Source organism: Pezoporus wallicus, unplaced genomic scaffold, assembly GCF_028554395.1.
Source record: "Pezoporus wallicus isolate ANWC-B61680 ecotype Strahan unplaced genomic scaffold, APGP_CSIRO_Pwel_v1 contig_6354, whole genome shotgun sequence".
NCBI classification, from domain to species: domain Eukaryota; kingdom Metazoa; phylum Chordata; class Aves; order Psittaciformes; family Psittacidae; genus Pezoporus; species Pezoporus wallicus.
In genome coordinates, this window is record NW_026638688.1 from 1,602,769 (window position 1) to 1,630,183 (window position 27,415).

The 27,415-nt window shown below is 41.2% G+C and overlaps 2 protein-coding genes across 6 annotated transcripts in view; one reads left to right on the forward strand and one right to left on the reverse strand.

Moving 5' to 3' along the window:
* Positions 1–3,129: 3,129 nt before the first annotated feature.
* UBLCP1 (ubiquitin like domain containing CTD phosphatase 1) lies at positions 3,130–15,866 on the reverse strand. Of its 2 annotated transcripts, none has more exons than XM_057411950.1 (11): positions 15,851–15,866; positions 13,082–13,236; positions 12,588–12,679; positions 12,099–12,184; positions 11,892–12,007; positions 10,695–10,793; positions 9,713–9,750; positions 6,827–6,925; positions 6,277–6,393; positions 5,186–5,313; positions 3,130–4,166 (listed from the first exon to the last, which is right to left on the reverse strand). In XM_057411950.1, exons 2-11 carry the CDS (start codon positions 13,233–13,235, stop codon positions 4,139–4,141), a joined length of 957 nt encoding a protein of 318 aa, XP_057267933.1. In that variant the 5' UTR covers position 13,236; positions 15,851–15,866; the 3' UTR covers positions 3,130–4,138. The 2 variants fall into 2 exon arrangements, with proteins under 2 accessions (XP_057267933.1, XP_057267932.1); XM_057411949.1 differs by lacking the exon at positions 15,851–15,866 and adding an exon at positions 15,741–15,756.
* Positions 15,867–23,193: 7,327 nt separating this feature from the next.
* The window catches only part of RNF145 (ring finger protein 145), a 45,885-nt gene continuing 41,663 nt past the window's right edge, over positions 23,194–27,415 (forward strand). Inside the window, exon 1 of one of the 4 annotated variants that reach the window (XM_057411910.1) lies at positions 23,194–23,219. Coding sequence is in view for 1 of the 4 variants with exons in the window: in XM_057411909.1 (XP_057267892.1) it covers positions 23,859–23,861 (3 nt within the window). In the remaining 3 variants the exon portion in view is untranslated. Of the gene's footprint in view, positions 23,220–23,749; positions 23,770–23,843; positions 23,862–23,958; positions 23,979–27,415 lie in introns of those variants that run through there. The other 3 variants (XM_057411912.1, XM_057411909.1, XM_057411911.1) reach the window with 3 other exon arrangements.

The following is a 27,415-nucleotide window of genomic DNA, read 5'->3' on the forward strand; positions in this document are numbered from 1 at the left end:
AACATGACGAGCTCCACACAGACTACTGAGAGCTAAATGAGCATCAAAATGCTTGTGATGTCAAAGGAGCATCACAGGATCTCCAGAAATGAGGAGACTTCATAAGTAAGCATAAATAATGCTCAGGGATGTATGAGAAAGCTCATAGGTATATAAAAAGTTCATTTTGAAATCCTCTGTTATAAAACACCAACAGGAAAGGGCTGACATATCGATGGTGAGGTTGAGGCCTTGTGTGATTATTGGGGAATCTAAGAGATGAGGGAAAATACAGCTGGGCTGGGAAATAAAGGTCCAGCAGATAAAGTCAGAGTCACACTTAGCACTGTACGCCATCAGAGCCACTTTTCTCCATTCTCTAGGAAAACCTAACTGAACAGAAATTGTTCATCTCTCGCCATGAGGCAATCCCTTTAGACCTTGAGTCTTTTGAGTCGTTTATATATAAAACATGTCCTGATTAGTGAGAAGCCATTTCAGAGCACAGATGTCAGTATAGTACTCGGATAACTTTTGGCTGTCACAAGATATTGCTAATATTACTTACACAAGAAACTCATAACACTTGAAAGATGTACCTTGTCTTCTCCAGGACGGGTCAGTATTTTTCTCTTCTAGTCCTGTAATTCTCTCTTTCAACATTTCCTTCTCACTGAAATCTTTCTCCATCAATCCCCCAGCCAAAGCACTTCATCAGCCACCCTATGCTGGGATGTAGTGGTCGTCAGTGCTAATACTGGCTGGCATCCACTACGAGGGTTGCAATGTCAATAGTGAAATGTCAGGGGGTTCTGCCCTCCGACACCTCTTTATTCAGCATTTCTTGTTTTAATCAGCTTTAATGACTCAGAAGAACTGTGTACTTTACCCTCTGGAACACAGTTTTTACCACGGCTTCATCTTCTTGATAGAAAGTATTCAGCACTTCTTCCGTCAGTCTTAAATGCATCCTGAACAGACGGAGTGGAAAATTGTCTTAAACCCTTTGGCATCCACTTGCTGTCAGTCGGATGTCAAGTCAGGAATAAAAATTGGCAACTAGCTGTAGATTTCACAGTCATGCAGGAGGATTTGTGGAGCTGAATGTGCAGTTCAGTTCTTGGCTTCAGCTGTCACTCCATGTACCTCCAGTGATGAGTATTCATGCCACAGTGAGACATTAGAGTTGTCAGATATCCAGAGCTTACAGAAATAACTTCATTTTAAAATGGACTGTCTCTTTTGACACGAATAATCAGACAGAACAATATACAAAATGCTTGACATGTACTGGGAGCCCAGTACAGTCTCTGACACATGAAAATATTTGGAATATTTCAGACTCCATTTAATGCTTCTCCAGAGTTTTTCAGAACAGTAAATTACAAACTCTAAGCCACACGCTCCCCCTGATTATGCTTGAATCTTGTTTCTTTTAACAAAGATTGTGAAAGCCACTGATCAAATGCTTCTAGGGGACCTCAACAGAATCTAAAAGAAAACTAAATGTTATCAGGGAATGAGGCTTTAAACTTTGCTGTTGATAGTTATTCCCAAGGATCAGCTACACTTTGGAAATACAAGTAGGTCAAAACTGCCTTCCATATCAGAAAGCAGGAACAGAAAATCAGCAGAGGTGCTTTCTACCTTCCTGTGCACCTGCAATTCTTGTATTACAGATATTGGGCCTTCTGAGTGCGCTCCCTTTAGCACCTGATGATGTACTCATTCATGAAGCTGTTTAACTCCTTTCTGAACCTGCTGATGCCACCTGCCTCCACAACAAACCATGGAAACAAATTCCAGGAGACTGCGACCTGCTGCTCTTAAGCCACTCTCCTGTTTGTCTGAGTGACCCCTCACCCTAGTATTGTGGGATTTGATGAACATAAGTTTTGCACTTGCCTTATACACAGCTTCATGATTTTATACATCTCGATCATAGAATCCCAGACTGGTTTGGGTTGGAAGGGATTGTAAAGCTCATCTAGCTCCAACCCTCTGTGGTGGGCAGAGACACCTTCCATTAGACTGGGTTGCTCAAAGCTCCGTCATGTCTCAGCCAAGTAAATCACTGCAGTGTTTTTAGAAGATAGCCAGTAAAATATATGTTTCCTTTTATTTTTTTTTGTTGTGGGAAAAAAAAATCAGATTGCAAGACTAGTCTTCAAACATACAATCTGGTAAGGGAAACAACATTAGTCATAAAAGACATAATGACTTGTCAGCAACAGCTATGTGTTACCATCACATTGAGATCCCACTCTCACGTATTCCAGCTCAGCTTATAAAATATTTGAAAGGGGAGTGCACATCTACTTGTACTTTGAAATTCTGGGATGAAATCCCAGTGTCAATTAAATTAAAATCTTTTTTAAAATGTTCCTTGTATAAAGCAAAAGAAAGGAGTATCACTCATTCACTGTGAAATTCTCCTTGTATGCCAACTTTGAGCGAAAAGATATGGGCACATGTTGAAATACATTTCCTTGGTTCAGTCTGCTCTATCTGACTAACACAACAAACTCTGTAGGTGATCCAAGTGCAATGCCTTGATTTCTTTCAGTTGCTTAAATTTAAAGGTGTTCCGTCTGCCACATATGAGTCCTGTATCCCAGCATCTATGCTACTGCTGCCTTCCTAGGTAAAGGATCAATGTTCTAACCTCAGTGACTGATCTGCCCTGTTGCATACATGAGTGAGCCAGCCTTACAGTCAAAAAAACAGCTCTAGGAGACAAAACTTTGGATATTCACTTTCCATGCTTACCTAAAACTAAGACTTTTATGCATCAGGTTTCTGGTTTACTAGTTTAAAACAGTTTGGGATGACACTGAATCACAAAGAGCAGCAGAAAAGAAACTATACTTTCTGACAGGTCATTGAGCTGAAGCCTAACCTGCTCCCCTCATTTGTGTCTGCTGTGCTGGCATTCTGACATTTGCTGTCAAGGTTTCTTTCCTGGGAGGCGGAGGCGCTTCAGTGTTTGACACCACTGCTCTAATCTGCAGTGGCACATACCAGTCTCTTACTTAACTGCAAAATCGGTGTCTCTGGAATCCAAAGAAACCCCCTCAATCCCCCTGCCCAAAATCATCAAAAGCTTCTCTACTATGCAAACCAGATATCTAAGACAGCACAAGACACATGTTATGAAAAAGGTATTTATTATTTACACAACTGCTATAGTTCCTTAAGAACAATATATACCATTTTTATTTGAAAGGGTCAGTCTTCTTTCAAATACATGAACTGCATAATGCACAAGTGTTGGTAATGCCAAACAGCAGTCACATCACACTTCTATAGTGCAGGCATAAGCAGCGCAAGTAAATGATATTTTAAGAACAGTATGGCTGAATATTGTATTTAAACACAGTGTTTGCACTTTGACAAGATTTAGCTAGAAGAGAACAAGGGTTTTGTTCATGCTTTGTTAGGAATGTGACTTTCCCATCTGAGGTTTAAACCCTTTATCTGACGTATGAGAGTTTTTCAGGCAGACTGCTTTTCACTTACCAAATAAGAGTGGGTTTCTCTCCCTCAAACTTCAGTCTTTTGTTTTCCAGTAAACACTGCTTTATAGTACAAGTTCACACACTGGGGTAAATTGGCCACAGAGGTGGTATTTTCCCATCTTACTGTCTTGCACAGAGAAACACTGACATACTAATACATACCAAACTTAGACAACTTGTAATTTATAGACTTAAATACTGGAATGGGAGAGGGAGGCTGTTTCTAAAGATGGAGGGAATAGAGGGCTTATACAATTCATACACCACCAAGGTTGGCTCCTTACTCAACTTTTTTGGTCTAAATATTTGTTTTTCTAGTTTCAGAATGGTTTTGGTCTTTAATGGTTATGGCTGTATTTTCGGCAGCAAAGGAGAGGAAAGTATTTTAAGTAGTAACACCAGAACTGAATGCAAGGAAAAGTAACTGATTTGTTTCTCCCACTTTGAGCTTATTGCTGTGATCTTTAAAAAAAAACAAAACAAAACAACCCATAACCAACCAACTGGAAGACCAAGTATAGCAGTCATTCTGGCATTGGATCCAGTGTCCAGCACTATTATACTCTAGCGTAAAAGCAAGGAAAAGTCCAATGATCTTAGTTATGTTCCCTTCAATTCAGTGCCACACAATTTTATTAATGTTATTGTCCTTGCTTCTTTGAAAGATACCTGAAAGAAACAAAAGTACAGTTTTTCATAGGCACAAATATATCTAGTATGTCTTATAAGTTCCAAGTATGAACCTGCTTGCTTTTCTCACTAGGAAACCCCCTATTGATAACAAAATAATAGAAACGTGATCAATACTACTTCTGATTTTATTTTATTTCAAAGTTCTTGAAACAGAGTTAGGCTCTATTAAGGGTTTTTGGGGGGTTTGTTTGTTTTTTAGCAAAAGGGAGGAAGGAAATGAAAACATTTTATTCTAAGAGGCTGAAAATTACATCAGTTGGAAAAACAGCTATTATCCTTGAAGATAAAAAGACCCATTAGATATGGCACTCCTTCAAATACACTCAAGACCTGAATGAACAGTCATTTGGAATAACCTGAAAAGAATGGCCTTCCACTAGCTTCTTTAGAGGATCTGAGTTACTCTAAAATGCTTGTTTTCTGATCTCATAGTTCTGCTACCACTATAGCTGGAGCAATTGGTTTATGTGGTGACACTGAAGTCTTTGCAAGTACTCCAGAACAAAAAATCCAACCAATTCAACTGACAGTGTGAAACATCCAGTGAATTTCACGGCTTTTAAAGTGTAACAATTGACTTTCTGTTTTAATCAGAAACAAGAAAGAAAATTGTATGAAGTTTGCAAGGCTGCTCTTTTAAGGAGTGAATGAGCATTTTTTGAATAGCATATTGCACTCGTTTTTCTTGCATGTGTTGTAACTTCAGGCTGTTGCATGAAACCATCAACAATTTTGCACAAACACTTTAGCTAATCATTCTCTAGCAAGAATTAGGATGCAAAAAGCTCCATTCTGTCAAAATCTTATCATTTTAGGGAAGCAGCCCAAACACTATAGCCTTATTAAAATCCCACTCAAAGTAAAGGATCTTCATAACTGTAAGCGATGTCAAAGTTCATCAGCTCAGATGTTTCTGATCATTGTACAGACAATCTCAAGCAAAACACAGTAGGGTCAGGGACAGAAGGAAGAAATTATTTTGACTTTATTCTTACCTTTCCCAGTGTTTGTGATTCAGCTCCAAGAAGTCATCTAATTTAGCTATTTCTTTGAGGTATTGAGTGAGCTTTAGAAGCTCCTTGTCTTTATCCCGATTTAAATGTGCTTTCATAAAAGGTCTTATCTATACAAAATAAATAAACTGGGTAGAACCATTTGCTCAAAGTAAGAAAAATGCTTTCAATTCTCTTTCATTTACCAACTAATTAAAATACATTTTCAGTACTATTCTAAATTAGAACTTCTCTTGGGTAAGAGGAAGAAAAAAACCTTTTCCACTAGTGGCCATATCCGATTTGTCTTGTTATTCATGCAAACTGGACTGTAGAGACATGCCCACAAGGAAGACATTTCTTTTGTCTTGCACTTCAAGCCTTCCCCTCCCAGTCAGACAGAAAGATAAAATGATCTGGAAGGGACTGCCACACTTTGTGATATGATTTCATAGTTATTTTTGCAGGAGACATGAGGGGCTTTCAGCTCTGCTTTGAGTTCTATGGCATCACTGGAACCAGATGTGCTTTTTTCAACAAAAAGCCTTTGACTACAATCATAGCTTCTGTGAAAAGAGATGTCAGAAATAAAGCTTATCTGACAACTGTTTTCAGCTTAGAATACATTATACCTGTGCCTTGTTTTAGTGATTCAATGTTCTTGTCTGAAGCTCTGTTAACATTTTGACAAACATCTTTCAAATCTGAGCTAGAGGGAGCATTCTGGATAATCCTCTCCCAGTGAGATATTTATTTTCTGACTATAACCACTATTGAGATTGACCATTACGTATTTCAATGGTGCCTGTCAGCAATGCCCAGCTTGATTATAGCTCACAGGTGTAATTTAAGCAGAAATCATGTTTTTCTTGATTTTCAACAGTCTCTTCAAAGCTCAGTTAATAGTGAGACAAAGCTTGTTTAATACTAATGTCAGGGAAATATTAGTCCAGACAAATGGCAATCTAAATAAAAAAAAAACCCAACATGCATCTTTGCTAGTTAAGAACAGCCTTTCTTTATGATAAAGTATGAGAAAGTGCCACTTGAAGTATAAGAAAAAGAAGTAAATTAAAATCCCAGTTAAAAATTACCTTGAGTCCATTTTGTGGGTTCATTAGGAAGTTTCGGCCAATATCATCAAACATTATAGTATTTTTTTTGCTGTAATACTCTGAAAATTTTCCCCAGATAACACCAAGAGGCTTCACCTGAAAAAAATAAGACAACCAAGGTACCTGAGGTAAATTAGAACTGCAGGTGATGACAATACCAGTCTACAGGAACTTGAGTGCAGACTTGAATGGACACTTATACTCTTTCACTGAAAAATTATCAGGTAGTTTGGCTTTAATAAGAGATGTGAAATAGTATAACATAGTAAATACACCCCCCACCCCTCAAAGAAAACTTTCTATTGGTACTAAATCTCCTTGCAACAGTTATTTGATTTGAAAGCAGTGTCATCCAAATGTGCTACTCAAAACATCAAGAATTTCAGTAGAAAAATACCCAAATGTATGCTTCCAAGATTCTTAGTTTTCTTGCATGAAAACTCCAGCACAACTTTACTGTTGAATTATTCAAACTGGCATGATAATGTGTTGGTTGAATGTAGAAGATCAGGAAAAAATAGGCACTTACATCTATAAGTCCTCTTCTAGGAGTGTGCACTGTTATCATGGCAGCACTGTCCAACATGAAAGTTATCTTGTAGTTTGCATTGGTACTCACTCCAAGCTCCTGCATCACAAAGATTTATTATTAAAGCTTCTAATTATGACAGTTTTACTGCAGTGCAACTGGAACTACAATTATAACACATTGTTTGTCAAAGCCTGAGTTGATGGGGATCACCAGAGACACACTAAAAATAGGCATCTGGGAGGTTTTAAATGTTTTTACCTAATGAGAATCATAAAAGTACGGCATTCTATCATGAGAAAAAAACTAATAGGAATTTTTTCAGGGTTTACTATCATAAACTTATCAACTGTCAGCATAAATCAAAGCGATTTTGCAGAAAAGGCAAACAGAGAGGTCTTGCCTGTACCTTCATGCATAATCTTTCACAAGTTCTGCATGCCTCAACTTCACTAAATATACATAGCAAAGACAGCACCTGAGTACTGTCTGCTATTTTTTCCTGTTGTGGTTTGAGGTCAGAGAGCAACAAAGTACAATGCAGCTGCTTGCTCACTCTCCCCACTTCCCCTAGCAGGATGGGGAGGAGAATCAAAAAAGGTAAAAATCTCATGGGTCAAGAACAGTTTAATAACTGAAATAAAACCTAATAATAATAAAAATAATAAAAGTGTATATATACAGAGAGAGAGAGGGGAAGGAAGAAACCTGCTCCCAAACAAATACCCACCCCCACCCCCCACCCCCCCCAAAAAACAAGTGTTGCACAACACAGTTGCCCACCACACACTGATTGATGCCCAGCCTGAACATGAGCAGTGATTGGTGGCTCATGCCCGACTCCCCCCTGTTTCTACACTGTGCAAGATGTTCTATTGTATGGAATATTCCTTTGGCTAGTTCAGCTCAGGTGTCCTGGCTCTGCTCCCTCCCTGCTTCTTGTGCCCCTGCTCTCTGGCAGAGCACAGGAAACTGAAAAGTCCTTGATGAGGGTAAGCACTACGTAGCAACAACTAAAACATCAGTGTGTTATCAACATTATTCTCATACTAAATCTAAAACACAGCACTGCACCAGCTAGTAGGAAGAAAATTAACTCTACCCCAGCCAAAACTAGGACAGCTCCTTCCAGTAAATCACAGCCCAATCGAAGATGAAATATACAGTAACAGTTCACTGTTACCCTTTCCTCCTAAATGTGTCCAAGATAACCAATGTATCAGAAATCTGCCAATTTGCACTTCAAAGATTTGATAGCTCCTGAAATAAAGACTCCAAGGAAAACACAATTTTCAGAAATAAAAAACTCTGATGAGAGAGAACCATTTCCATCTCAAATCCTTTCAAAAGCTGAAAAGGAATAGCAAAATCTGCTGACATGTTATAACACATATAGTGCTGACAATTTCTGGTGTGTGCAGCAGCAGCAATATGCAAAGCTACAGAACAAGGAGAAAATACCCACTGCAACAGCTCTCTTGCAAATATCCAGCCACACTTAACTGATTTGCTTGTATATGAAAAAGTGAATCTTGCAAATGAAAAGAGCTGCCTACCTGGGTCAGTGTCCTGTTACACTGAAAAAGCTCGCTGTTCTAGACTGTTTGAATTCCTGACATAAATAGATGGTGAGAGATGAAACTTGGTTATCTGATAATCCTTTCTTTTTTAATGCTGTTCCTGCTTTGTAGTGTAAAACAAGTATTGCTGGAACCATTGCTTTCTGACAAAAAGTGAAACTTTTTGAGGTGAGCACCCCTGGTGGTATCAGTTTAAAGAGAAATAGCAGCTGGCTTCTAGTGGTAGGAATCTCAACTCATCAGGATGCTGGAGTAGGCCTAGAAAGGTTGTGATTCAGTAGAACATGAAAGGGCTGGAAAGGTGACCTAGAAATTTAGAGAGGCAACCAGTGCAGAAGAAATTTTTAACAATGGTTTTCCACAAGGTTGAGTTCTAGCACTATACTGACAGCCACGACATAAATGGAGATATAACTGCCACAAGAAGTGCAATGTTTGCAAGGCTCAACACCAATTTTACTTGAGCTAGCTCCACTTCATGGGTGATTAAAGGTTCTCATTTCTGAGATCTCTCCTCCGTTTAGAAAAAAATGTAGCAATTAATTATTTTGAGGAAGAAAACACCAAAAATATGTTTTGCTCTGTTAAAACCTGAAAAAAAAGGTTAGTCTGTAACGAAGAATAGAGATATAAAAGCTCAGATTTGGAAAAGTTTTCCCTGAAATGGAAACAAACTTTGATTTATAAGCATTAAAGAAACCCCACAAACCAAACATAGAGCAATTCTTAGTAAGCACATTAGATTTACAGCTAAGCCTGATTGTAAATATGTTTATCACTGGGTCAGCTGTGCAAAACTGGCTAGTTGCCCGATTTAGGTACGGAGAAACTAGGATTGAAAGAGCAGTTCTTACGGATGTTTAATAAGACAGAGGAAGAAACAGAACCACACAGCTGCAAGAGGTACAAGATAAATATGAAAAGAGTTTCCTCTTGATAACCTATTCCAGCATGCCACATCTGTCTGCTCCTTTAAAAAGAAAATTATGTTACACTCAAGGATTAGAACTCTAGAGGAAAGATGAAAACAACTGTGAATGCTATGTGACTAATCTCAGTTTCACCAGGTAGTGACTTGTGTTTAGTTCTGCTAAATTTAGCACCTACTGCTGATAGTTTGTGTGGAATTCTAAAATTAGATTTAATCTAGTTTTGTGACAGAGATAATTTAAAGTGACTGAAGATTAAAAACCCTCAGGTTTTGATCCATATGACCAGTTCCTGCTCTATAACACTGTGCATGAGTTGAACTACATGAACAGCTAATCAGACTAGAAAGAAATTATACATTTCCAGAACAACTTACTTTCATTTTAGCTTCAATCCACTTCATATTAGTGGCAGCTGAAACAAAAGCGAGAAAACAGAACTCTTTATCAAATCAAGTCACTGACAGGAAAAAAGAAATAAGCCAAGAAGCTGTTCATATCAATTTTTTACATATAATTTTAGTTCAGAAAGATTCATCCTTGTTACAGCTTTTAGGGTTCATTGCCCTGAAGCCAGACTTCCTTCATGGAAGTTTATTGTTATTTGGAAAAGCTTATGTTTCAAATGAAAACCTAGATGAAGCACTGCATGCATTTAAACCATTTTCTAGATCAACTAACTACAGTCTGCAGGACCATAAGAAGTGGGCTACACCTGGTTTGAGGAATCATACTGCCAGTGCAGGATTTTCTTCTGGAAGCAGTGAAAAGGATACACAAGGCCTGGAAAGGACAAAGTGTCAACATTGCCCACTGATCTAAGGGTATGTGGAAGCACTGTTTCAGACCTCAGAAACTGTATTTTGTAATACAATTTCAACATTGTGTAAACTCTGCACTGGTTCAAGTCTGCTCTCCAGCTGTAGACAGGAAGTGGAACAGTACGCAAAGTCTGTAGACAGGACACTTTGGTTCATTTGGCAGTTCACTACTTATTGTCTGGATTCAGAGTATTTGTAAAGATAGCTATCAAACAGTGTTTGAATGTTGATTATGCAGTTCTGCTACTTCAAGCACTTGTTTGTTTGTACAAAGTCACACTTAGTGTGATGTTGAGCTTTATACTGTGATTAGAGCCATTCATATGAGCAATATGTGGTGGTTTTTTACATAAAAATTACTGTTTTTCTATAATAGCATTAATAGCTATGTGAACATTCCTGCTGAATGTTAATACTCAACATACATGTATTGTTTCAGATCTTGTGATTCACTCTAAAAAGCAATATAAAAAATTCCCTCCTGGAGTCTCTGCTCTGACAATACAATAAAATCTTAAGTACTGAATATAAAACTTACACCAAATTACAATATCATAATCCTCATATGCAGATGTCAGGAATTCATGAAGGTATGGCCTCATCAGTTCTACCCCAGTTTCAGCACATGATCTGTGATCTAAATAGAATGTAATAGATAAGCAATCCATTATTAAAGTTTAGGTTAAGTTATGAAAGTTCATTCTTACTTTCTCATCTATCCAGAAACCTAAAGGTTTCATGAAGGAAGCACTGAGGCACTTTAAAATTATGAAGGAACTCATAGCAAACTACCATTCACATTTTAAAGGTAGAAAGAAGAAACAGAGGGCATATTTATCTTGCAGGTCTTTGATCCTTACAGGTATCTGAAGGCTCAGCTAACAACTAAATTGGAGATCTGTGGGTCTGAGTATCTTTGAAGAGTCAAGCCAACTAGTTCATCTATGCACTTAGAAGAGATATGAAAAGGATTCCTTTAAACCTAGTCCAGTAATTTTGTGAACACATATCAAGCTTATTTCAGACATGCAAACATTGCTTGTTCCAATTAGAAAACTGATGTCTAATTCTGCTAGCGGAAGACCTCTAAATAAAAACGTTAAACTCACTAATAGATTGAATATTGATCTCAGATTGTAAAGAGATCTCATCAAAAAGGAAAGCTAAGGAAGAAGAATAAGACAAGCTTATTACTGCTTATAGTCAAGCTGCCATGACATACCTACATCCCAGAAAATTAAGTCATAAGGAAAATTCTGGCTTCCAAAGAAACCAGTCTGGCAGAATTTTCAAGTAAAACATGTTTATGTGCATTTAGTAACAATGTGGAAATAAAATTTGAAGCTATTCTCCCACGCCCCCCCCCCCCCCAAAATGGACTTAATCAAGTATAGACAGAGATGTTAGTTTACAATATCTCACTGTCATTGTGATGTCCAAGACATAAGTTGGTCAAGAGAGATTATCTGGATAGAACATTAAATCGCTACTTTTTTAAGTCTTCTTGCAGAAAGTAAACAGTTGCTGCACTAAAATCAACAATATGCAATGCTTAAAATGCCCAATGTTTTTTAAAATATGAGCAGAAGACCCCAAAATATTACAAAACAGAAATGTTACAGTACAAGACATATCAAAGTTAGTGAAGTAGATTTGTAAAGCAAAAATCAAGGAATGTGAACTGGTAAATAAACTGAGCTCTTAAACAAAACCCACAAGTAGCATAAAATCTCACCAAATAGTGTATAATCAACATCTAGCACCAGCAGCTTTTTTCCTTCTCTAGGAGGGTTCAGAATTTCCACTTTGTATTCTTTAACTCGGCGGGAAATTTTTAGTAGATTTTCTTCCCTAATGTAACAGTGCAGAAAGTTCCAGTTAATTAAAATGCATACTGAACATTCGATAACAGGGCTGTCTTTTAACAGCTACAATTCCTAACCTGTTTTCTACTTCCACAACTTCCTCTTCAATATCAAAGTCATTGACAACATCATCATTATCAGGAGGTGGCCCAAGGACATCTTCCTAGAGGAATAATAATAAGAGATAACTAGGATCGCTGAAGGAAAACAACATTGGGTATCAAGTTCCTATTACTGCACATTACAGGACAAAAGTACTATTTAACCACAATTATTTCATTTTATTAGTGGAAAGAATTAGTGAAATACACCAAAGATTGTTCAGATTTGAGAAGTCAGTATCATAATAATAGATTTGTACTTCAAATGCAGGACAATACAGGAGTTTCAGGAATACACTGCCAGCAGAGTTCTGCAGAAAAGCTTTATGTAGAAAAATAAACACCAACAGAAATCTACTGTAACACCATTTTTCAGCTGATTTTAAATTTTGAATATTCCAGTAATCATAATTAGGAGACCTATAGGCATTTTTTCCTGTTTAAGTTAATAATTAAAATATTTACCAAACTCTCTTCACGAGTGCCCATCATCATAATTTTAGTATTTGGTTTCAACTTGAGAGCTCCAAGCTTAACATCATCATCAGCAGGTTTGCCTATAATGCAAGCAGATAATTGCTTCTTTTTTAATGGAGTAGAAAGATTTTAGAAAACTGTTGAAACTTTTCATGGTTAATTGAAACAAGCTACCCCTCTAAACACCAGAACACCCCAAGCTCTATTTTCATCTTCTTCCATATACAGATATGTTGCTGGTCTGGCTTGCAGCAATTTAACTTTTTTTAACATACGTTTGCAGCATTTCCATCTCAGCCATCAAAAAATGACCGGGTAGATGTATCAATAATAAACTACATCCCGTGATATATAACATTTCTATGTTCATGTTCATTCTGGTAGATGACCTGTTAGTATACACATCCTGGCTAGGTTTAAAGGATGTTTGTCCTTGAACATTTCAGGCGTATCCACAATGAATAGCAAATATGAATAGTTACCCTTCATTTTAAGTCCAAGTAGTTTCTGACGCTCTGGTAACACTCCAGTAAGGCCTTTAAGAGACTGCTTCAGATCCAACACTGTGTCTTCTTCTGATAGAGAGGTTATTGTATACTCCTGTCCACCCCATTTTATTATGAGAGGGAGAGACATCCTGGAAGCATATGTTCAGTATTATTTTCTGAAAAATCTGCTGCAGGAGGAAAATACAATGATCATGTAAGGAGGAAACAGGAAAACTGCTCTTTTCAAGAGACAAACCATACAGTCTGTTTAAAGTATTTTTGATCTTTCATTATGTTGTACATCAAAGAGCTGTTTGTTTTGCATAAGAAGATAATAAACATGTTGATTAAATGCTGAAACGAAGGGAGAAAGAACAGCACTAAAACTGGGACTCCGAGTTCCACTTCAATGTATTTAGCAATGTCACATTCACCATTTGCTCCAGCATATGCTCATTTGCTGTGTGTTCTGTGCAGGTACAGCATGTTCACTGCATAACCAGCACCCAAGCAGAGTACTGCAGTATCATAAAAGTCATTTCAAAGCTCAGAAATGTCCTCTGCAATAATTATGCAACCGAACCAGTCATGGCTGTCCTCACATGTGTAACAACAAATGGCAAATGTGAACTACATAAAATATATAAACCCATAAACACAGTTCTGAAGCCAAGAGTTCATTTTTAGCACTGGTTTTCTCTGATCACTTTCACTGTGCAATACCTGCAGTAATACACACCCCAGGTCACATCTCACTGTAGCAATATCGAAGTAGGAGTTTGAAAACAAAGCCAAAATACACACCTACACAATGCATTACACTGTAAGAACAGCACTTTCATTGCAGTGCTGACAACCATAATTATACTGTCTTTAACTTACACAGCATTGTTTATACAAACTGTATTTAATAGTTTAGTCCTACATTAAACACAGCAGAAAGCCAAGTTTTCTAGCTTTATGCAGAAGAAAAAAGAATGTGTTTTTTTTTCCTATTAAAGCCTAGAAACAGAGAATCAAGGAGATAGGTACAAAAAGGCTATTACAGACTGTCAAGGGATGCAGAAAAGGCCTCTGCACCACTAATGGTGAGATTGTCCTTAAAAGACTGGTATTCAAGAACTAGAGAGAGCACACTTGTAGAAAAAAAACTGCAAGGCTATCAGCCTTCAACGAATACATTAGACCAAGAAATACAGATCTGGCAATTCTGAAAAATCTCAGAATCCAAATCCAAAATTTTGATTCCTCTCTCTCTCTAGCATTGTATTCTCAGACGTTACCTGCTCTCTGACAAAATACTTCTCATTCACACAGTACAGTCTATTAGAAATGAACAAGTTATAACTCAGGTGTATCCATGAAGCTCAGACCAGATGAGAAACAGACAGCTAGATAAAACCTGCTTGCTGAGGACACAATAAGCCACAACTCTACACTATTGCTTCTAAGAGCCTTGAAAACAAATTAAAGAGGAAAACTAGTAACAGAAAAATGAAATTCTTTCTCAGTCCCCCTCACCCCCAATATTCCCAACTCAGAAAGGGACCTGGTATTACCCGGTGAAAAAAGAGACTCATGAAAAAGGGGTCCTAGAAGTACCAAGAAATTCATCTGACGTTCAGACTGCATAGCATCAAGCAAGTTGATCCTCATAAGTTATCCCTCCCCATAATCCTTAGACTAAGTTTACACAAGAAGAGTTTACTGTCTGTTTTCTCACCGGTACCACACACTTCAAATTATTCTGCAAGAAAATGCACAGGGCAAGAACTGTGAGAAAACTTCTCAAGTCTCCATCCAGTGCTAAATTGAAAAGATCATCCCTCCAAAGGTGACCACCTGCCCAACACCTGTCCTTACTGAATTACAGTCCTATTGGGATGAACGTTATCAGCAACTCCGAGCAGAAATGATACCTTTATTCAATGTCAAGATGCTAAGGGATTAAGTGTGATCACCAGAATCGATGACTAGAGGAAAACAGATGAGGAACAGAGAAAGACACAGGGATTTTCAAAGTTTCTACCATCTGGGCTGGATGCAATGCAAAACTGAAGCTCGGTTTGGTTAGCTACATCTTCAGAGCCCTTACCACCAACAGCCTGCGGGTTGGAAGGTCACTGGGTCAGAGAAAGTGCTAAAGTTGTGTTGCTGTGGTTAAATTGTTGCGTTACGCCCCTTGTCTTGGAATATTTAAAAGAGAAACATCCGCATCTTTCAGTTTCACTAAGCAACATCAAACACAACCGTAACAACCCCAGACATAGGATGCGCGATGCTGCTGGCGGGACCGCAGCCCTTTCTACCACCCAGCAACAGGTGGAGAGACGGGGCTTCGAATCGAAGCTGCACCGGGTCAGCCACCACCGCAACCGCGTCCCTGGACAGCACCCGCGAATTCACAAGATGAGGTTCGCTGCCCCCGGCCCCGGTTCGGAGCTCTCCCGGCACCGACACGGTGCGAGGCGAGAGGGGAGCTTCACACGCTGCTGACGGCCCCGGGGAAGCCGCTCCCGCCCCGCAGACATTATGGGGTTATCGACCCGGCCGAGACGCACTTGGCCCCATCTATCCTCGACCGGCCCTGCCTCACCCCGGCCCAGTAAAGCCCGGCCTCCGCCGCACACGGACGGCTCGGGCGCAGACCCACCGGACCGCCCCGGTGATCGAGGTCGCGGCGGCGCTCCCGCAGCCCACCGGGTCGCAATGCAGCTGACCGATCGCTGCCCGCACCCCCGGCAGCGCGATGCGGCCCCTCACCCTGGCAACGGAACCGGCACCGTCCCGCGATCCGCCGCACCGGAAGCGGAATTGGCGCCCACCGGAAGCGGCGAGGGGGGAGGCCCGGATGGGCGCGGGTGTCCCGCTGACCGAGTGGTGGTGGGGAGGGAGGAGAGACCTTGTCGCTGTTGTCGCGGCAGGCTGTGAGGCGAGGGGGATGTTTCACCTCATGCCCGCCTGGGGAGAGTTCCTCGGGCTGCTCCTGCCTGGCTCACGCAGGAAATGGTGGGTTTGTGAGGTAAAATCCGCGGTAACCGCGGCCGAGCCCCCGTTCTCTCGTCACGGCCACTGTGCTGCCGAACTGGCTGGAGCTTGGTAGAGCATGGCCTAGGCCACGGAGAGGGCTGTGGAGGGAGCTGCTGTGTGCGGCGGTTGCTCCTCCGTGTGGTTTTTTCATGCCTAACTGAAAGATTTCTCTGCAGCTGGGGGTCCTGACTCGGTGTGCTTTTACCTCCTAAGTTGACTGTAGGCATGTTGTCTTACCGGGTCTGTTGAATCAAGGGTCACTGCTCAGCTGTGTTGGGCTTCTTGGGCTTCAGCTGCAGTAGTTTTGTGCATGGACATGAAAAAGGAAAAATACGTTTTGCATAAAGATGACCTTCTGTACTCGGTATTCTGCTTTGCAGAAATAGTTTGAAGGAGAAAAAAAATGTTCTGCAGTGAAGTCTTTTCTTCCAGATGTGAAATAAAGTGGAAATGATGCAGACTGCAGTCTTGCTTGCTATCAGTAAAGATAGTGTTAAATTTGAGGAAGGAAGTGAAAGTTTAGGTCCTCCGTCATCTTACGTCTTGCTCTGTGGAGAGGTTAGATGATTCTTCTCTGTCATTTGGTGATAAATAGGGAAGTGAACAAAAGAGCAAAGGTGAACAGCTGTGCACCAAGTACAAGTTCCTTTAGAAGGTCTGCTGTAACTTCTAAGAGCTATTCCTAGTGCAAGTAAATCTTGGTGAAGAAATGCAGTATAAACAAAAACTGCATAGAAGCCTTTCTTCCCTGAGTTGGTACAAATTCAATGCATTTCCTGTCTGGATATGCATTTTGAGTTCTGTTCTATATTCAGTTTTAGCATAAAAGCACATTGGTTCCAAATGACTGGTACAAATTGGAGACTGCTGCAGTGACTGTTCATGTCGAGTTTAGCTTCTGACTGCACTTAAATCCATGTAAAACCAGTCAGTATGTGCGTGTCTTGGTCATGAAGGGTTTGCTTTTTCGTTTAATGGTACACAGTTGTCCTCTGCACAGAGGCAGCTCATTACAGTAGTGCTGGAAAGTTTACAGAGCTACAACTCCTAATTAAAGTCACACCCTGTCATAAAACTATGCGCCCTCCAGGCCTATTTGAAAATTCAAGCTATGAAAATGATACATAGTGTTACCACTTCCCTTGACTCTTTTTAAAATATGTTTTAATTACTTTCTGCTTCACTTTTAAAAAGCTCTCTTGAGGAGGCAGCAGGGTTTGCTTGTTTTTTTTTTCCTATTTGAGGAGTAATATGAAGAAGTATAAGTATTTATGCATATTTCATTTCTGATATGATACTGGTGTTTTAGTATCAAGCTATGACTAGGATTTCCTTGTGCTAGGCACTGTTGAAAAGTGCTCTGATCCTGCCCACATTCATGTGGCACAGACAAATATGTCCTTTTACTTAGCTGTGAAAACGCATGGTGGTGCTCAATCCCAACTGTAATAAGGGCAAAGTGGTACAGTAATTTGACTAAGGCTGTGTAATTATAGTTCAGAGCCCAAACAGCATCATCTTTTCTTTGTGCTCAGGAGTTTGTTTTATGGTGGTATTCTGGGTTTGCACTGTGGTAAACTAGCAGAGCAAGGAGAAAGGAAAAGCAGTGGGGGACTTTTGAAGCAAATGCATGTTGCCTTTCACCTTGATGTGCATTATGTCCTGGGATGCTCCAGGGTGAAATAAAATGTCAAATGCATGTCAAACTGATGCCTTCTGGATCCCTTCCAGTACCTCATGTTCACAGCAAGTGTTTTGAGGAATATGCTTCTGTGCATAACTGCTGAAGCCCAGGAGCTCATCTCCTAAATTTCTATTCATGCTGCATGTAGGAGCAAATTTCCTACTAGCAGCTCTAGGGGATGTTAGGTAAGAATCCTTTAAAATCATCATTTAAAGTTGAAAACTGTATGGAAAGATCAAAAAGTTGCTTTGAGATTTAAGAGAAAGATTGTCACATCTGTGGGATCTCATGAGTGAGAAAACACACAATGATGGCATTGCCAGGCTGAGAGATGCCTTGTTCTATTCTGTGACTTTAATGGTGGAGGGTCAGTGCAGATGTTAACGTTATGCAGGCTATGAATGAGCCACATCCCAGATTTCAAGATTTTGCACCTTTTTTCTTTTCCTTTCCCCAAATTTCTTTTTTGTTCAGAGAACTTATTTGACTATACCCCAGTCTCTACTGCAATTCTAAATTGAACCCATGTTAGGAAAAAATCTAGAGCAGAGGCCATGTTCTCCACTAGGAATAGAAGAATCCTTAAAATACACTGCGGTACCAGTGTATTTTGATCTGTTTTATGCTTTTTTGTTTCCTCTCTTGACTGTTTTTGCTATTATTTACTATAGCAGCCTTCCAATATCTAAAGGGGGCTTACAAGTATACTGGAGGTAGACTTTTCATCAGGGATTGTAGATATAGGACAAGGGGTGATGGGTTTAAAAAGGGGAAGTTCAGGAGAGATATAAGGAAGAATATCACCCAGCTCTCCAGTGGGTGGTGAGGCACTGGAACAGGTTGCCTAAGAAAGTGGTAAATGCTCCATCCCTGGCAGTGTTCAGAGTCAGGTTAGACAGAGCCTTGGGCAATATGGGTCTGGTGTGAGGCATCCCCATGGCAGGGGCTTGGAACTAGATGTTCTTAAAGTTCTTTCTAATCCTAACTATTCTGTGGTTCTATTTCCTACAATACTTTTGTTACTTTTTTCCCAGTTTCTCTTCTGCTTTCATAATTTGTTCTAAGCAAGCAGTAAAAGCAGTGATGTCCAAGAATGTCAGACTCTTCAAGTCAGTAGTGTCCAAGCGGTTCCAGCCCAATGCAGATGCATGTGCGAGCTGCCTGTGCTGTTCATAACCACTTCAGTGTTCCACACCAGGCAGCATGGTTTACTGGACACTGCCATCACTGTGCCCTAGCAATGTAGCTTTGGAATGTGAACACCAAGAGCTGAATTTCCAGTGTTCAGTAATGTGGTGTGCTTTAGCAGCTGGCATCTCTGTTAGAGACATGGCAATCTCTCAAGTTTGAAATTAAACCTGTTTTCAAGTTATCACTAATACAGTAAGTCTCTGTCAGTTTCCTTATCAGTAAAGTGAAGGTTAGAATAATATTTATATAGTTTCATAACAGCAGGTTTTTCAGGATTAGTTAATGTTGGCACTGTGAGATGCTGTAAATACTAGATGCTCGTACCAGTATACCAAATGATTTCCACTTTCTGAATACAACTGTTATTCTTCTGCCACTATTCAGCCCAATTATTTTTATTTTATTTACTTCAGTTCTTTGTATTTTAGATTATGCCTCACTGGCAAGGGATCTCGGGAGAGAACTGTGATGCTTTTGTTCGCCGAACAAAACCTGATTCATCACTTTCCTTACATCACCACCCAGCTCTCCAGCATCTCAACACAGAGATTGGTATGGCTTCCTAAAGGTAAGTTGTAAATCACAGCAGCTGTTCATTTGCTTGGAGTCAGTGCTTTCCAGTGTTATAAAAGTGGTAAAAATGTATGTAATCATATGAGATATGTAATTATCAGAGATACTGCATAAGTGTTTCCTGAAGAGAGTGAAAATAAATATGAAATTGAGAAACTGAAACTATCTGAATGGCTAGAAAAAGCTCTGAAAAGCAGCGAGAATGAGAGGCAAAATGAGAGTCGATGAGAAGCTAAGTGATGGGGAGAAATTTAGGAAATAGGGTCACAGATTAGGGAAAAGCTGGGGAATTTCTGAGATGGGGCTATGGAGTGAGAGAAGGTAAATCAGAGAAAGAGATGCACCAGCTCTTTTGCCCTTGTGGGACCCAGTAATGGTCCCAATGCCTGTGTCCGGGTATTTGTTTCTGCAGCAATTAAAGTTTATTTTTTCCTTCATTTAGTGAATGGGATAAAATTGCAAGAAGAGAGCACAAAGGCTTTGGGGGTTGGCTGCCATCACCATTGTAAGGCATCAGCATGAGGCACCAGATTAGGTTTTGCAGGCAATCTTAATTCTTGCTTTATTTAACTTTTGTCTGACTTGATGTAATGTAACCTACCTGTTAAGATGTTCCTTTGCTTATACATACGTATGTCTGATTTTTTGTTTTTGAAACAATGGCTTGTAAAAAGCTTCAAATAAAACTGCCCATCTTACTGTCCACTTTAGGCATGCAGTGTCCTATGTCAGCCTATTTTCCTGCTTTTGAGAATTCTTATGAGGAATTTTCTTTGTAAGCAGTTTGGGGTGCTGGCATTTGTCCATCCACATGGACAAATGAAGCTTCCACAATATCTGAACTTGGAGAAGGGCTTTTGAGAGTTTTAATGAGATGTCACCACAGTAGCCCCTGTCAGTCTTTGGTGCTGATCACTGAATGTTTGGAATCCAAATGCCTCTGTTAATAATGAGAAATAAACAGTCATTGAGTTCAGAATTCTTAGCCACCCAGTGTCAAATGGAGGAAAGGCTTTTAAAATTCCAGAGAAATGAGGCAGAAAGTTGAGGTGCTTTTCAAAAGACATGCCTGACAAGCCAGTGGTAACACCACATACCTGCTCTGCCCAATAGAGAACCTGTGCTTTTGTGGAGGAACATATTTTCACAGTTAAATGCTGAGAGATGATAACATGAAGTAAAGGTGGGGTTCACTTCTTATTGTTTGCTTGCAAAGTGAAGCGAGGAAGTTTGGTGACTTGCTACAATATTTTCATTATATAATTACTTCTAAAATAGCAAGAGGTTACCAGTCCATCTCCTCTAAGTACCTGCTGCTGCCTGCAGTTGTGAATATGTAATTTGTGTTTCTCTCCCACTTGCTTTTTTTTTGAGAAGTAGTACTGCAGACAGGTGGTGGAATTTGCAGATCCTGCACCATCACCCTGACCTCAGTTGGCATTGAACCAAGCCCACAAAGAACAGAAAATAATCAACTCATGATTTTTTATTCCATGTATGGCATGAGAAGACAAGCAAGCCCTAGAAATAAAGCTGCAGTTCTTACACCTGGTATGGCAGTTGGGTCAGAGTCCTTGTGGTAAGAAGCAGAGTACCAGGAGGTGCTGGTGAGCAGTGCTGTGGCAGAGTCAGGAACAATGGAGTGGCTGGAGGCCATGAAACCATTGTTTTCCCATGGACTGCAGGAGTCCAGGGTTTGGAGCAGTGTGTTTACCCCAGATACAACAGAAGAATTAGGTGATAGTGGCACTATTAATAAAAAGATGCATAAAACTATAGCTTGAAGCACCTGTAGTGCAGGGACATGTTAAGTGACAAAGGAGGAAGCTAACTGTGTAGGAGAGCGAGAGAAGCCCTGTGCAGAAGGGTCTCCATAAACCTCATGAGCCTGACCAGAGCAAAGAGTACTTGTGAGCAATAACCACATGGACATGCATGTCCTTAGTTTGGCTGAACATGCGTATTTGTTCTGTCTAAAGAGAAGAATTACTGATTTAGGGAATCCAGGGAATCAATGCATGAACTGATAGCTTTAAATGAAAAGCTTTACAATATAAAAGCCTGCTATTTTAAAAACAACACGTAAATCTGAAGCTTGTGAAGAATTGTATCAGTAAGCTGAGCTCCCCTATGGTGCTGGAGCAAAGGTTTATGTCTAGGAGAACTCCATCAGTTGTGCCATTTGGGCTCCTTTCTGCTGCACTCCAGCCTGACTGGAGTTAGGCAGAGGACAGGTCCTGGATTAATCCCGGATTTGGTAGAAGTTAACACAGGCACGTTCAAACTGCTTTTCTCTTCTGGTGTTTGGAAAACGTTTGGGTATTCAGACAAGGGTAATTTTGAAAAGCAGAACATGGATGGGCACCCAACCCCCTTATTTTAGTATCTTCACACAGTTAAAGACATTGTGTTGAGGCTACACATTGTTAATACCCACGCCTATGAATGTTCCAGTTCTCATTAGAGATGGATGGAAAAAAGCAATTACAAAGTTGGCTGGCCCAACCCTTGTGAACTACAGGATTTTCCAGTTCAGTGTATTCCCTCATTCCTCACTGCAGCTTTATTTCTTGTCCCAGACAATGTGGCTTTGTAATTTTTTCAAATATTAAGGTAAAAAACATTATTTCTCGAGCCGCGATTTTTCCTTAGTATGCTGTGGTGTGGCCATACAGCCTTTACAGAATGGGTCCACATCAGAGGGACTTTTCATGCAAGGGCTGTGAGCACAGGGTGTGAGGTGTGAGCTCCTAAACAGAGCTGAGCTGCGCTGAGCTGCTGGAGCTGCCCCAGCACAGGTCTCCAGCTGAAAATGTCAGAGCAGAGAGACAAAAAGCCCGGTATTTTCTGTTTGATCTCACACCAAAGGTGACTATAGCTTCCACAGTACACTACTGGAAAAAAGCACAGAGACAACCTTAGCATTTGAAATCAATGCAGCTCTTTGTGTTCCATGAGGCCAATGAAGAGTATTATTAAAATAACAGAGCTGCCTTTTAAGCATCTGCCCAGACGCTACCTCAGATCTTGCTGACCGGCCTTTGTGAGTCATCTTCCAGACTCGCAGCTGCCTGGCGAGTCCTCACGTCCCTGGAGGACCCAGAACCCAAACCCTGCTTTCCCCACCGAACTTAACCCCAACCCTCTGCCTTTTCCGGGGGGTGTTTTAACAGCGTGGTGCGGGGGTAGCCGGCATTAGGGGCAGCTAACGTGCGCGGAGCCTCCCTGACCACATTCCTACGCCCAAACCGGCGCCTGCCGCTCAAAAACCACGTTCTGCTCTGTCGACCCCTGCCCCGTTTCCCCGCGCACGTTTGCGAGGAATGAACGGACCCCGCAAGCCGCCCTTCTCAGCCCCACCGCGACCCATAGCCGGCGGTCCCGGGCGGGGCGGGCGCATGCGCGGAGCGGAGGGGGCGCGCGCGCGCAAGCAAGCAGCGGGGCAATGGCTGCCTGTCTGTAGGGCCGTGAGCTAGTCGGCGCCCTGAGGCGTGCGCGGCGCGGCCATGGTGCCTCGAGGAGCCGCTCTGCCGCCGGGCACCGAGCCGCCGCCACAGTCGTTGCTGTGAGGCGCGGAGCTCCGCCGCGACACCGGGGAACAGGAGCAAGAGGAGGAGGAGGTAGGAGGAGAAGGAGGCGAACCCGCGGGCCCAGGTGATTTCCCCACCCGCCGCCCCTCAGGGCGCCCCTGCACGCACCCCGGTGCTTCACGCGTGTGCGGGGCTACCCCGGCCTCTCCTGCGCGCAGTGACCACCGCCCGCCGTCATCCTCTCTCCCCTCCCTCCGCCGGCTGTGCCTCGCAGCGAGCTGTGCGGGGGTTACTAGAGTTCAGAGGCGGCGAAGCTGCGCGGGGCCCGGGGGAGGATGCGAGGGACTCTGCAGCGCCGGGGGTGAACGCGAGGGTTTCGCCGCGCTGGCGGCGGACAGGAAATAAGTCGCCCTTTGGGGAGGGTGTGTGGAGGGCGTCGGAGGGGTGGCCGTAGAGCCTGCATATACGTGTGCTCGGCCTGGCGGCGCGGCTCGCCTCGGGCCCCGGGGATGAGTTGCTCGGTGCTGCAGCCGTGACGGAGGTGCTCGCTTCGCTGTGGATGTTGCGGTGCTCCCCTCCCTCCCTGGGGTCTGGCCTTGCTTTCTGCTTCCCGCAGCCAGCTGTCGATATTCCCACACCGCTTTCCTGGTGTCCTGGCGCTGCACGCCGTGCGGGTGAGAGGCGGAGCGGTGCCGTGTGCTGGGAGCCGGGCGGGCAGTGGGGAGGCCCGGCCATTGCCTGCTGGAGACGGGCCCTGGAGCATATGGTAATGCTTATGTAAGAACCATCCTCCGTGGCTTGAAGAACGGGGCTTGTGCTATCATTCCTACTTATGTCATGTTAGGCGATTTTTTGGAGACCTTCTGTAGTCTTTTAAAATAAGGTTTGTGATGAGAATTTTCATTTCTATTTCTGTGAACGAGAGTACTTCTGGGCACTAAGTACACTTGGGACATGGTTGGGCTTAGAGGGATTCTTATCTCTTGGTTGCACTGCCCTTTTTGGGGGGGTGTGTGGGCCTGGTGCATAAAGAATGTGATTGGGAGAATAAAGTGGAAAAAAAGAAGGTAGGGTTTTCTGTTTAATGCATGTAGGTATTGGTAAATAAGCGAGAATAGCAGGCATTGTAGGCAAAAGATTGCCAGTGAAAAAGGAGATTCTGGTAACGTGTTTGACTAATAAATATTAGCCATTTGTGATCTTATTCAAAATACATCCTTTTTAAAAAAACTGTGAAGGTGCTGCTATATTTGTTTCTTCAATTTTTAGTATAAGACTTTCTGTTAACTTATTTTGTGGACTTGGGACTTGGATACTTTTAGTTAAATTTGTGTTAGGGTTTTTTGCATGTATAATGCACCCCTAGAGACGAAAGTTAGGAGGGAAAGAGGGAAATAATTTTTAATTACTGTCTTTGATCACTTTTTAGGTTAATGAATGTAGATTTAAATATTGAAATTTATTTAAGGTTAGAGCTGTTAAGCTATTGCACCCTGTAACTTTGGCTTATCTGTAACCTTGGCTTATTTTTGCCAGTTACCTTAAATAAGGAGCTGTGTAAGAAACTGTCTCTTTTTTTTTTCTAGTTAGCCTTAGTAACTGTTGTATTCAGCTGCTGGTGTTTGAACCATAATGTCATGAAAAGCTTTAATTACTAAACTCATTAGCATTAGGAAATAGTTGTCTTTGTGACCACTGTTATGTGGAAGGATTGTCAAAACATAGAGCTGCTGCTTGTCCAAAACCAGGATTCACCTTGTTTATGTCAGTCTTGTCAGGAGCTGCTGATGTTAGCTCAATTTTGATGGAGGTGTGAACCAAGTGACATACAGGGGATTTCCTTCTTTGGAGATGGTGGAAAGAGATCAGTATCTCACTCTGGTTCAACAGCTGGGCTCCATGATGCAGATGCAGAAGGGTACATCATGCCAAGAAGATGTGTACAAATGGGTGTGCCATGGAAAGCGGTATAAGCCTGCTTAGTGTTTTGTGTTGTGCTCTCAAAACATTTTCTAAGCTCTTGGCTCAGCTTGAGTTGGTTTCCTCCTTTACACAGACATGCGGATGGCTTCTCTTCCAGTTGTCCGGATCTGTTTATATTTGTATGGTTATTTACTCCCTGAATCCATTTTTAGCTCCAGATACACCTGGCAGCATTTGATGTGGTTATAGAGTGGACAGTTTACTGTCGTTTTGCTTTTTAAGTGCATGTTCATGTCTAGTGCCTTCAGTATGATTCAGAGATTTGTGCCAGTTGCCCTGCCTTTGCTTTTATGACATTTCCTTTCACTTCAGAGAAGCCCTGCTGCTTTGTAATTAGTTGCATACTTGAAAGGAACATTCAGAAGTGAGTACTTCATCTCATGGAGTTTTTCTGGAAATTTTTTTTGGTTTTATGTCTTCAGTTTGAATGTGTTAAAAGGGACTTTTCTCAGTATTTTTACTATTTGTTTGATCTTTCTGTCACAGGAGCCTGTTACTGCAGGAAGCTAAGCTGCCTGTTTCACAGGCCTGGAAGCTGATGCTCTTTATTTACACACCTCAATTAGCTAAGGCAGCAGCAGCAATGGAAATTTTACCAGTTATTGACCTAGAAAAATCTTGAAAGTCTTATTTTGTATTTTAATTTCTTACCAGTGAGGTAACTAGTCTTGGCGTTGCAGATTCTAAGCACAGGCTCTGTCTGTATCTGAAATGGCAAAAAACTAAATGAGCAACTGTGGAGAATGAAACATATTTCATCCTGTCATGTAAGTTCATCCTGGTAACACATTTGGCTTGCAGGGTTTTTTGTGAGCTTGATGGGGTCTGCCAGCTTCACTTCTATGGCTGGTCTTCCTGTAATCCATTCTTTGGGATGGGTTGTCACAGACTGCATCATCTTGGGCTGTCGTTAGTGCTCTGTGTGCAGGTCCTCTGGGTATTCTCTCCTCTGCAGAGGCACTTTGGGATTGCTGCCCAGATTTTCTCAGAATGTGCTGATACAAATGTGGTGAGGCAGGACTGTAGGTGTAGGCTTGCAAACATGGCTGTGGCGGCAGAAAAAAGAATGTTGAATAACTAGTTAATAAACCAAACCTGGGACTGGGCAGAAACTGTAGAGTCAAAAAGGACCTCAGAGCACTTCAGTTTGTGGATTTGATCTAGATTTTTTTTTTTTCCTGAAGATTTATTCTACTTAAAGTTATGATTAGTTATATTTTTATTTTAATGACTTGGATTCCTGTCATTCAGGTGCCCAGTGCAAGTCTGTGATCTAAAAAATGACAAGCAATCCCCCTTAGTGTGGCTGTATTTGAACTGATCATATTCAGGCAGACTGACAATTCTGTAGGAATCCTGAGAGATTTTGCTGCATACCTGGTGGATTTGTTAACCTTTGTTAACATGTGTCGGCCCATGAGTTCAGTTCCCTGGTCTTACCTGCTCATTATGAAAAATAAAAGGCAATGGATGTTTTATAGGCTGACTATAAATTATACATTTGCTATATAATTGAGCGTACTGGAACTGCTCACAGCGTATCCATGTACCCCAGAAATAAATATTTAAAGAAAACCTGAGCTTAACAGGTCTGTGATACATATCCTCATTTCCCAAACTGATTTTCTTCTCTCTCATATAAAACTTGCTAGAATTAATGAAAGTTGGAAATGCAGTTTTTCCTTCTGATACAGTTAACTGTTTCGAGTTGGTTTTGTTCATTATCTTATGTCTTTAACGTGAATGCATGTTCACTTAAATGCCTATGGGCAGATAAGAGGTTGACCTAATTTGATTTGCAGTAAAAGCTGTTTTTTCGCAAAGTATGGTATGTATTAGTTTGGAGTGATTAACCCTACCTGTGCTACACTTCACAATGGAATGGTCTTGGGTGAGTAGGAATTGAGGAATTAATTTGTTTTCTAGGTAGAAGTAACAGTTCTCTAGTCACACCACTGCAGCAGCTCTACAGCAGTCGGTATTGTTAGACCTGATGGGGGAAGAAAGGAGAAAAAAAAATGTTTATTCTTGTTAATTTCTTACACAGCAGGATTGAGGAGTCTTTGGTGCCTGATTCTCTCTAAATCCTTAAATTGAGGGCTAAATACTTTCTGTTTATTTGAAATTACTGAACTACTCTATTGTAAACTACAGAACCTGAGTAGTATTGGAAATGCTGACTGGATGCTGATGACAGTACTACCACACACGTCTGCAATGTTTCACTGTTTCATTAGTGCACTTGGTACGCTCACTGTATCTGGCCTTCTCAGCAGAAATCTTAGAGAGCTATCCTTGTTAGCCAATTTAAATTGTATGGGAGCGAGACATCTTTTG

Excerpts from the sequence above, each read along its gene's own strand:
- UBLCP1 (XM_057411950.1), bottom strand. The coding sequence starts at position 13,235 with ATGTCTCTCCCTCTCATAATAAAATGGGGTGGACAGGAGTATACAATA. Across the intron at positions 12,680-13,081 it reads ACTTGGACTTAAAATGAAGG|GCAAACCTGCTGATGATGAT; the intron begins GTAACTATTCAT and ends CTTGCATTATAG. Across the intron at positions 4,167-5,185 it reads AATCACAAACACTGGGAAAG|GTATCTTTCAAAGAAGCAAG; the intron begins GTAAGAATAAAG and ends TGTTTCTTTCAG.